Below are 11,066 nucleotides of genomic sequence, written 5' to 3'. Positions count from 1 at the left end.
CAAAAAAAAGCAAATTGAGCGTTATAACAAAAAAAAAAAAAACACACACCCACCCCAATAATGATGGTTTTGAATTACATTTTAAAAAAAGACCCCACATTTTTTTTTTCCATTATTTAAAAATGTGAAATGTGGATAGTAACACAAAGGGTGTATTTTAAATTTTATTATTAATTTTATTATCATTATTATGGTGTGTGAAAATAAAATGCAAAAGAAAAAATTAAAATATATTATTGTTTGTGTGTATAAAGTTTTTTTTTTTTTTTGTGATTTAATGTGATAGTGTTGTTATCTATATTTATATAATACTATCCCCAAACACTTATAGAAGTTGTGTGTGGTTAAGTGAGTATAGGTGTATGTGTTTGCATGGTAGTTAATATTTAAAGAAATTGGTAATTTAAAAAAAAAAAAAAAAAAAAAAAAATAGAATATAGAATTATTAACAAAAAATATTTTGACAATAAATATATTATAAGAAAGGAGTTATTTTTAAATCAATCATTTATTATAAATTTACATATTACAAAAAGTGTAGTGAACTTTAAATTTATAATCAAACAAAAAAAAAAATTATTTTTAACTTACGTAATAAGTGTGATAAATAAATGTTTGATAAAATGATTAACTGATTATAATTAATAATAAATCTATTGATTTAGTTTATTAGTTTTATAAATCAGAAGAAATTAAAAAAATAAAATAAAAAAAAACAATTAATATAAATATTATATAAATATAAACTTTTAATAATAAAAATAAAATGGTAATAAAAATATAATAATAATAATAATTATAATATTTTAATCAATCTTGATTAATTTTATTAATTAAAAAAATAAATAAACAAAAAAGAAAAAAAAAAAAAAAAAAAAGCAAGTTTCTATATTATTATTTCTTTATTTATATTTTTAACATATAAAATATTTATATTAATGGTAGTAATAAATAAATCTAAACATAAATAGAAATTTACATTGAAACGGGGTGTGTTAAAAAAGATAAAAATAATAATATACTGATATCAAAAAAAAATAAAAAATAAAAAACAAAAAGAAAAAAAAAAATGAAAAAAATTAACAAAAAATAAAAATAATAATAATTTAAAATTAAAATTAAAAATAAATTAAAAAATGAATTAAATAATTAAATTAAGAAAATTAATATATATTTGATTTTTATTTAATATTATTATTATTATTATTGTTATTTTTATTTTTATTATATGTTTATAAAACTAAACAATATATGTGTTTTTATAATTATTTATTAATTATAATGATTGGTTTTAAATATTCAATTGAGTTATCTAATTTACCAACAACAATTGTTTTATCACCATTATTTTCTACTTCTCCAATTGATAAGGTGTAAACCCAATCATCTAATGAATGATCGCAAATTAGCTAAATAAAGTTAATTTTAAAAAAAAAAAAAATAAAATAATGTTAGTTAAGTGATAATATGATTGGATATTTCTGTTTTTTATTATTTTCTATTTTCTATTTTCTATTTAAAATGATAAAATAAAGAGTATAATGAATAAAGTAAAAATCAAAATAAATAATTTAAATATCTTTTAAAATCTGATACAAAACAAAACAAAACAAAAAAAAAATAAATAAAATAAATAAATAAAAAATAAAAAAAAATCTTTAAAGACACAATTTAATAATGTTGTGTATTATGATTGTAGATACTAGTGATTATGTGTGCGAGTGTTTTTGTATGTAATAAGTTTTTTTATAAAATACTAAATATGTAAATCGAAAATAGTAGTAATGATAATCAATAATAATAAATGAATAGTAATGATAAAAAGATTGTGACTGAAAAATGATTGAGCGATTAATGAAAAAAAATTACGATTGTTTTTTATATTAATTTTTTAAAAAAATAAATAATTTATACATACATTCTTATTATAATACATTTTTATAGAGTGAAAATATCCTGTACATATTAATATATCAATATCATCGATATAATTATCATTATTATTACTATTATTATTGTTGTTATTATTATTATTTATTGTTTTATTGTTAATTTCGGAATATTTGATTTTATTTAATAATGTTACTGGGTATCCAACTTGATAATAGGGTTCAATTTTAAAGTCTTGGGTTAAAATATAGATATATCCATTTTCGCAGCCTAATGCAATTTGAGTTGGTGTTGTATTGGCACTGTTTTTATTTTCTCTTGGTGAAAGTTTATCATTACTAGTTATAGAATTTGTAAAATATCCAACCGACATACAGTTTACGGGTGATGGTGTAGGTATAGAGCATAACCTTTTGCCATGGTCCACAATATGTATGAATGGTGCATTTTCGCATATGATAACATAATGAAACTTATTATTATAAATATCGTATCCCTGTACTGATTTAATTTGTCTAATGTGTAATGATGGTTGCTGTAGTTTTAAATTGCTATTGTCGTCAGTTATGCTATTTATATTGTCTTGATCTTTACCTATTATTGATTCTATATTTATATGTGAATTTATTCTTTTTATATCAGTATCTTCCAATGTATTTAATGTTTGATTGATTGTTGGTATTTTAAATCTCCACAATGCATTTTGATGTGGTTTAATTGCTGTTAATAAACCTAAACTATCACCTACAACTAAATTAAAATCACCATCTATTAAAAATAAATAAAAAAAAGTAATCTATTAATATATATATATGGTTATTTTGTATTGTTATATTTATGAATCATACTCGCTAATTGATGATTTATAATTGATGTGATAGAACCATTAATTGTATCTCTATAAAGTATTTGATGGTTTGAAAATATAACCATGTTTCCATTAGAGTCACCAGAAATAACATCAATTGAACCAAATTTAGTTGTATCCAATAGCTCTAAATCCTGGATAGATGAACCTTTAGTCTCCAATACTTCAATCTCTTCGTTATTTAAATATACTTTGATTTTGCCATCAGCTGTTCCAACCAATAAATGTTTATTTGTAGATTTAAAAATTTCGCCAACTAATAATACATTGAATAAATAATCTAATCTTTTTTTATATTTACTAACTAATTTTATATTAAATTTATTGCTTTGATTAATGTTGCTATTGGTTTTATTGCTACTGTCAACATTGTTATTATTTACATTAAAGTAATCCATCTTTAAATATTTAAATTAAAAATATTAAAAAAAAAATAAAAAAAAAAAAAAATTTTAATTTTTTAAAAATTCAAAATCAATTTTTTTTTAATTTTTTACTTTTTTTCATATCTCATTTATTTATTTATAAATATAATAATAAATATAATAATGTAAATTTAGCAATATTGGGATAAACATAGCGCTAGGTCTCTACTATTTTAGTATTTACCCTTCAAATAAAAATTTTAATGTAATGTCCATACATATTTGAAAGGTAAAAAAGTGGGTGTTTGAAAAAATGATAACAATATATAATATAATTGTTATTGTTATTTATTTTATCATATATATCAATAATGATACCCTATTTTTTTAACAATTTGCAAAAATAGCCATTAACCACTAAACTTAATAAATTAAAATTTCTATTTGGGGTAAAAAAAAAAAATAAAAATTTTTTTTTTTAAAATTAATTTTTTTTATTTATTTGTTTTATTTTTATATTTGTTTTCAACATATTTATATACAAATTTATATATACATAATTATTGCTAAACTACATATATTAATGTTGATAAATAAAAAACATTTTACTCACTCTCGATAATCTTTTCAATTGAATCTTTAATCAGATTTTTTTTTTATAATAATGGATGTATTATTTTTTAAAGTTTGGAAAAATATATTTTTAAAAAGACTAATATATTTACACTTAAAAAGATTTATTGGTCCAAACCAAAAATTTAATAGCAGAGATGAATATATCAGTCACCCAGAGAGTTACTATTTTACAAATGTTACTTTAAATTATAATGAAATTAATTTAAATTATTTATGTGACTCGATCAAAGTTTTACAATTTGGTCATTCTTTTGATAGAGAGATTAAAGCTGGCTTTTTACCACACTCGATCAAAACATTAACATTTGGTAACAAATTTAATAGAGCTTTCAAAGAGGGTAGTATACCAGAGTCTGTCGAAACACTTTCTTTTGGCCATGACTTTAATACTCTACTTAAACCGGGTGATGTTCCGCGACTGGTCAAAAGGTTAACGTTTGGTGAAAGCTTTAATAAAATTATAAATGAAGATGTGCTTCCGCAGTCCATTACATCACTTACATTTGGTTCTGATTTCAATCAACCTCTTAGTCAGGGCTCTATACCACCTTCGGTCGAAAAACTTACTTTTGGATACCACTTTAATCAGAAACTTCAACCAGGCAATATTCCACCATCAGTTAAAGAGCTGACATTTGGCTTTGGTTTTGATCAAGACCTCAAACAAGGTGATATTCCGGTATCTGTTCAAAAATTAATATTCGGTGACAATTTCAACAAAAAAATTAAAAAAGGAGATATTCCAGCATCGGTCAAGGAATTAAGATTTGGTGATAATTTTAATCAAGAACTTGAAGCGGGTGATCTCCAAGATTCTATAGAGATATTGGTATTTGGTGGTCTAAACAAGCCACTTAAGCCAGGTGTTATCCCACAATCAGTCAAAAAACTATCGTTTGGTTCCTTCTTTAATCAGATTCTTGAGCCAGGTGATATTTCGACATCTGTTAAAGAACTGTCTTTTGGTTACTATTTCAACCAACCAATTAGATCGGGTGTTTTACCTCCATCACTCGAAATCTTAGAGTTTGAATCCGATTTTAATAGAGAACTTTTAACATTCGACACTTCATCAGTTAAAACAATTAGAATTGGTAATAAAAAAATAAATTAAAAATTACTCATAAAATTTGCAAAAAAATTGGGAGTTCATAAATCAACAGTAGCAAAAACATTATATATAAAAAGAAAGTTGTAAAAAAAATACAAATAAAATTGTTTTAAAACGGAAAAAATATTGTGCCAATATTGTTTATTTTTTTTTTATTTTAATTTTTAGTAAATAACCTAATATCTTGTAATATGATTTATTTAAAGGGTTCTTATTTAAATATAAAACATGACAGAGTATTTCAATAATTATCATTTCCATCTTAATAAAGTATGGGGTCCACATATTTATTCTGGGCGCTGTATTATTTTTTTATTTGTTATTTATAACACGAATTATTTTATTACATTTATAAATGATGATAGGTTAAGCAACAAATTGTCTTGGTTAGGTGCGAAACCAACATTTTTAAAGAATGAAAAAGTAATTGATGGGAATGATATATGTTGACCCAACCTAATTGAATCATAAATAAAATATGATTTACCAATAAAAATTATTTTATGAAGAACCCTACAGTAATTTATCTTTAATTTTTAAAAATAAATATCACCTTTTTTTTTTTTAATTTTCCCATTTTTTTCTTTTTATTTTTTTTATTTTCATAAATTTTTTTTTAAAAATTTATCAAAAATAAAATTTTTTATATCAATAAATAATAATTAAAATTATGTTTATTAAAGTGAATTTAAATTTTAATATTGATAATAATGGTGAATTTATTAATAATGATGTATTGTTTAAAAAGGTTTGGGGTAATAAATATATTAGAAATATTATTTTGGGATTTTTTAAAGAGCAAACAACAAAAGAAAATATTTCACAATTTATTGTTTGTAAATACATTGATTTACCTATCCAGCCAAATTTTGAAAATATAAAATTAAAAATTTGCCATTTAAATACAAGCGATATTATCATCGCAGAATCTATAAAGAGACTAGTTTTAGATACCAATGCCACCCTTAGTTTTCGTAATTTAATTATACCACAATCACTCACCTATTTAAATTTTGGGCAAGCATATAGAAAATTTGTTGATGTACCACTAAAACATACCAATATAAAGACATTGGTTTTTAGTGACGCTTTTAATCAAGAACTAAATGAAAATCTAGTACCTTCAAATCTTACATCTCTAATATTTGGTGATAAATTTAATATGGTTATACCAAGTTCGGTTTTGCCGTCATCTTTAAAACTCCTCATATTTGGTAAATATTTTAATAAACCCATAATACCACATTCACTTCCAGACTCTTTAAAAACACTCCAATTTGGTGATTGTTATAACAAAATGTTTCTTCCTGGATCCTTGCCCTCATCAATTACAGATCTTACTCTAGGTAAAAATTTCAAACTCCCTTTATACTATCAAGAGAATAATGGTATAATTCATGCAAACCTCAATCTCTTACCCCCGCTCCTCAAGTACATTACTGTTGGTAAATCTTGCCGACTAAAGGACATTTTATCAAACTATACAAACCATATATCATTATTAAAATTAAATATAACTAGGCCTATTCGTTGTGACACCCTAACATCTTTAAATGTATCAGAAATAATATTTGGTCCTGGCTTTGATAAAGAAATCCTTCCAAACACACTACCCAATACCCTCACATCTATAACTTTTAGTCCTGGCTTTGATAAACAAATCCTTCCAAACACACTACCCAATACCCTCACATCTATAACTTTTGGTCCTGGCTTTGATAAAGAAATCCTTCCAAACACACTACCCAATACCCTCACATCTATAACTTTTGGTACAATGTATATTAAATTTGATAAAGAAAATGCTATTCCAAACTCAGTCACAACTTTAATATTCAAACCAACACTGGAGGAATTCCCTTATTATCACATTTATATGCAAGCAACACCTTCTGAAGATTTCATAATATATGAATACAAATTACCATCAATTACAAGTATCACACTACCCAAATATTTTCAATCTTATATTCGATTTGGAAGAAACAAGTTTTTAAAAGATACGGGAAATAATTGGATTTTAAATGCCACAGTCGTTGATGGTATTGTTTATTCGACATATAAAAAAAAACAATAAAATAAAGTTTTTATTATTTTTTTAAAGGTTTCACTTAATTATTTTTTGTATACCTAACACTTATCAAAAAATAATAAAAAACATTGCAAAAGACCAACAACAACTTTAAAAAATATATTTTTAAAATAAATTTAATTTTATTTTATTTAAATATTTTAATAGAAGAAACCAAGGAGTTTACCACCAGTGTGACTCTTCTTACATTCTTCATGATCCATGATACCAAGTGAGGTGGTAAGGACGATATGACCGAATTGACGGGATGGTAATAAATAACTGGCCCATTTTTCGATTTCATCGAGGGTAACGTCGAATCTTGGTGAGATGACACCACATTTGTTGATACGACCGATTAATTCGATAACGATTTTACCTGAACGATGGTCATCAATGATTTCGAATTCACCGATGTATCTCTTTTTCATCATAACTTGGAGGAATTTGATGATGACCTTTGATGATGGTCTGACTAAGACTTGTGATTTACCTTGTCTTTCGGCATTGACAATGGAGTTTAAGCAATCGTTTAAAACACTGATTCTGACCATTTTGTATCTATAATAAAAAAAATTGTTAGTATGAGAGCGATTTCATTTTTTATCATCACCTAACTATTTCTTTTTGTTGAAAACAAAAATAATAATTTAGTAAATAATAAAATGATAATGAATGATCACTCCTATCCCCAAAATAAAAAAAGAAAATTTGCACCCAAAAATAATATGGCCAAATAAAAAAATAATATGGTTTAAAAATAAATTTTAAAATTAAAAAAAAAAAAAATAAATAAAAAATCTCTAAAATAAATATAAACCTTTGTCGAATTGGTGTTTTTTTTTATATTTATCCTCTTTTTTTTATAAGTTTACTCTTTTTTTTTACGAATATTTTGAATTATTGTTTAATTTTAAATTTTTATTTTTAATTACCGTATTACTACTTTGACTTGGCAGATGATTATTTTTTAACCCTCTTCGATTGCAAGAGGCTTATATTTGAGTGCAGATTAGATATCCTTTTTAATTAAAAGAGATAGGAGATATTGAAATAAACATTATCATCCTACTGTACTATATCATTATTTATTGTCTATGACCACAAAAATTTTTGGGTAATAAATAATAAATAAATAACAAAGGGTGTATCTTTACCTGTTTCAAATATAAGATGTTTGAGAGGTAGAGGAAAAAAAAGAAAAAAAAAAATTTTTGATAAAAACGCATGGTGCGGCAAAAACCGTGAAAAAAAAAAAAAAATTATTTTTTAAAAAAAAAAAAAATTTATTTTTAAAATTTTTTTTTTACAAAACGACTTACAAAGGTTTTACAAAGAAAAATAAATATTCACAAAAAAATGAATAGTTTTATTATTATTTCTTTAAAAAAAAAGAAAAAGAAAAATTTATTTATTTACATTTATATTATTTGAGGTTTTTTTAAGGGTATATTTATTATATTTAACAAAATTGGTATTATTGTTATTTTATATGTGGACGCAAACACATATTTTTTTTGTTTTTTTTTTACATATTAAAATTTGAAATCTAATAATCTTTCATTGAAACGATTTCAATATCACTTTTTTTAATTCTTTTTGGGGTACCTCTACCATTTATTTTCATAGTTTGATCCATTGGTACATATAAATCATCATCGTTTTCATTTTCATTTTCCTCATTATCCTTACTTGCCGAATAAAATTCAGAGTCATGAATCGATGGTGCTAATCTTCTCTGATTTTTAATTCTTTCCATAATATTTTTTGATAAATCGTTTTCCTCAATATTACGTGATGAACCGTACCCTTCTCTTAATCTTTCGATTTCTTCAAGTCTATTTCCTAATTAAATAAAATTTTATATTATTAATATATAATTTAAAATATTATTATAATAATAGTGTTATTTAAATATGTACTTGAATACTGTCTAATTTGGAATGAAAATATTCTGTTTGTAGTTAAAAGATTCTTCCTAAGAAACATTTTATATTGGGTTTGGTAAAGTTAAAACTTAAATAATAATTTAAAAAAAAAAAAAAAAAAAATTAAAAAAAAATTAAAAAATAATTTAAAAAATTATATAAAAAATAATTTAAATTTTTATTTTTTTTAATTTCATAAATATATTAATTTTTCTTTTGTTAAAAAAAATAGTTTTTTTTTTTTTTCATAATCATGTGTTCCTGATTTTCTTTTTCCTTTATATGTGTAAAAAACTATTTAACTTCAAATAATGATAAAAGACAAAAAAAGAATTGTTTGGGAACCCCCACTTATAATCATATTTTATTTTTTTTAATTTAAATTTTAATTTTATGTTTTTTTTTTTAAAATTTTTTCATAGTTTAAAAGAAATTTTTTTTTTTTTTTCTTTATTATTTTATCAACACACAAATAATAATATAGCTTTAATAATTGCAATAATTTTTTTTTTTGATAAATAATTTAAATTTTTATATTTTTAATTAATCAGTTTTAAAAACAATCATTCATTCAGACGTTATAATGGATAAAACTAGTGTTTTTGACAATAGAAATAGAAATAAAAATAGTAGATATAAAAATAAAAATAATACAAGTTATAATAGTATGAATAATAAGAATAATTATAATTTATACAATAGTAATAAAAATGATAAAAATAAAATGGATGAGGACCAAATATACTATGATTTAGATGAGGGTTATCACTCAAGTAATAGTAAAGGTAGTGTTGGTTCCAACAATCAAGATTATAAACTAGCTAGTAATCAAAATAAAATGTTTTTTAGCAACAAGAAAAAATGGTTCTTTTTTATATTTCTTTTCATATTAGCAGTATATTTTTTCAATAATAGTAAAAATAACAATAATATTAAATTAATAGATGACGACAAGTTTGAAAATTTCTTTTCAAATTTAAAATTTCCTAATAAATACGGTAAAATAGGCGATACAATTAGAACTCACATATATATAAACAATATTAAAAAAGATAAAAGACCGATTAGTATTCTTATTTCAAGTAAAAATAATACTTTGAACGATTTAATCAATTATTTTTACTCATTCAATAATCCACTAAACTTAATAAACAATAGCATAGATATAGACTATATTTTAGTATTCAATCAAAATGAAAAGTCACAATCCATTAGGGATAAAATCAAATATCAAAAAAAAAATAAAACAACCTCAAATATTTATATTTTCAAAATCGATACTAGTCAAATAAAAAGTGGTTCAATCATTGACTTTGGACCTATTGAGGATATTATTGATGGGTCATCCGAAATAAATGTTTCTAGAAATAATTTATTCTTATTTTTATCAGATGTGGGTCAAACCAAAGAGATTGATGATGATGAAAAAAAAAGGGAATTTATTATTGGAGAATCAAAACTAATTTTTCAGCACAGATTTTTACACAGGATAAGAAGCACACTTTCAATTCAATAAAAAAAAAATCAATTAATGTAAATATCATAGTTTTTATAAAATAAAAAAAAGAAAATAAAGAATTAAAAAAAAAAAAAAACTGTTCCGCGAAAATTTTTTTTAAAATAAAATAAAATAAAAATATCTTAATAAAGATTTATTTATCTAGATTAAAAAAACATAAAAAAATATTTTTATTATTTTTATTATTTTTATTATTTTTTTCTTTTTTTTTTTTTTTTTATTTTTTGGATGGTTGGTTTGGATCAATACTGTGTCAATTCCTCATTCCTTGAAACCGATTGGTTGTGTTATTTTAAAAAAAAAAATTTCATTTTATTCCGCAGTATTTTTTATCAACTCGCTGATCATTTTTTTTTTAAAAATAAAACTTTTTTTTATTTTTTTTTTATTTTTATTTTTTTAAATAATAAAAATATTTTAATCCCATTATACCATCTTATAAAGGAAAAATATTTAAAAAAATAAACTCAAGTAAATATATCCTCCATATTTTTATTTATTTTTTTTAAATTAAAATATTTAATTTATTTTATTCATACACTTTATTTTACATCTATATAAAAAAAATTAATTAATTAAATAAACAATTACTATTTATATATTTTTCATACTTAATTTACCCTCTCCATAACCCATCTTCTTCCAAAACAATTATAAGAAGGATTTGGGGGGGGGGGA

The 11,066-nt window shown here is 22.0% G+C and overlaps 7 protein-coding genes across 7 annotated transcripts in view; 3 read left to right on the top strand and 4 right to left on the bottom strand.

Moving 5' to 3' along the window:
* The window catches only part of DICPUDRAFT_47518 (uncharacterized protein), a 4,858-nt gene extending 3,843 nt beyond the window's left edge, over positions 1 to 1,015 (bottom strand). Inside the window, exon 1 of the mRNA XM_003287655.1 lies at positions 592 to 1,015. The gene's annotated coding sequence lies outside the window, so the exon portion shown is untranslated. The remainder of the gene's footprint in view (positions 1 to 591) is intronic.
* Positions 1,016 to 1,265: 250 nt separating this feature from the next.
* DICPUDRAFT_151839 (uncharacterized protein) lies at positions 1,266 to 3,156 on the bottom strand (the record flags this gene model as incomplete). Its single annotated transcript, XM_003287654.1, has 3 exons — positions 1,266 to 1,409; positions 1,919 to 2,658; positions 2,739 to 3,156. The coding sequence occupies 3 exons, from the start codon at positions 3,154 to 3,156 to the stop codon at positions 1,266 to 1,268; spliced, it is 1,302 nt and encodes a 433-aa protein (XP_003287702.1).
* A 631-nt stretch (positions 3,157 to 3,787) lies between these two features.
* Positions 3,788 to 4,984, top strand: DICPUDRAFT_55004 (uncharacterized protein; the record flags this gene model as incomplete). The annotated part of the gene is made up of 1 exon (XM_003287667.1): positions 3,788 to 4,984. One exon carries the CDS (start codon positions 3,788 to 3,790, stop codon positions 4,871 to 4,873), a length of 1,086 nt encoding a protein of 361 aa, XP_003287715.1. The 3' UTR covers positions 4,874 to 4,984.
* Positions 4,985 to 5,540: 556 nt separating this feature from the next.
* DICPUDRAFT_78547 (uncharacterized protein) lies at positions 5,541 to 6,947 on the top strand (the record flags this gene model as incomplete). The annotated part of the gene is made up of 1 exon (XM_003287666.1): positions 5,541 to 6,947. One exon carries the CDS (start codon positions 5,541 to 5,543, stop codon positions 6,945 to 6,947), a length of 1,407 nt encoding a protein of 468 aa, XP_003287714.1.
* A 114-nt stretch (positions 6,948 to 7,061) lies between these two features.
* Positions 7,062 to 8,116, bottom strand: DICPUDRAFT_47510 (uncharacterized protein). Its single transcript, XM_003287653.1, has 2 exons — positions 8,099 to 8,116; positions 7,062 to 7,502 (listed from the first exon to the last, which is right to left on the bottom strand). Exon 2 carries the CDS (start codon positions 7,493 to 7,495, stop codon positions 7,103 to 7,105), a length of 393 nt encoding a protein of 130 aa, XP_003287701.1. The 5' UTR covers positions 7,496 to 7,502; positions 8,099 to 8,116; the 3' UTR covers positions 7,062 to 7,102.
* Positions 8,117 to 8,490: 374 nt separating this feature from the next.
* DICPUDRAFT_78545 (uncharacterized protein) lies at positions 8,491 to 8,930 on the bottom strand (the record flags this gene model as incomplete). The annotated part of the gene is made up of 2 exons (XM_003287652.1): positions 8,491 to 8,786; positions 8,864 to 8,930. 2 exons carry the CDS (start codon positions 8,928 to 8,930, stop codon positions 8,491 to 8,493), a joined length of 363 nt encoding a protein of 120 aa, XP_003287700.1.
* Positions 8,931 to 9,452: 522 nt separating this feature from the next.
* Positions 9,453 to 10,385, top strand: DICPUDRAFT_78544 (uncharacterized protein; the record flags this gene model as incomplete). The annotated part of the gene is made up of 1 exon (XM_003287665.1): positions 9,453 to 10,385. One exon carries the CDS (start codon positions 9,453 to 9,455, stop codon positions 10,383 to 10,385), a length of 933 nt encoding a protein of 310 aa, XP_003287713.1.
* Positions 10,386 to 11,066: the final 681 nt, after the last annotated feature.

The sequence above is a fragment of the Dictyostelium purpureum genome (assembly GCF_000190715.1).
Source record: "Dictyostelium purpureum unplaced genomic scaffold DICPUscaffold_108, whole genome shotgun sequence".
Taxonomy (NCBI): Eukaryota; Evosea; class Eumycetozoa; order Dictyosteliales; family Dictyosteliaceae; genus Dictyostelium; species Dictyostelium purpureum.
Note: the sequence above shows the minus strand (reverse complement) of the source record. Positions and strands in the feature narration are given on the sequence as shown.

Coding starts and splice junctions, on each gene's coding strand:
- DICPUDRAFT_47510 (XM_003287653.1), bottom strand. CDS start 7,495: ATGGTCAGAATCAGTGTTTTAAACGATTGCTTAAACTCCATTGTCAAT.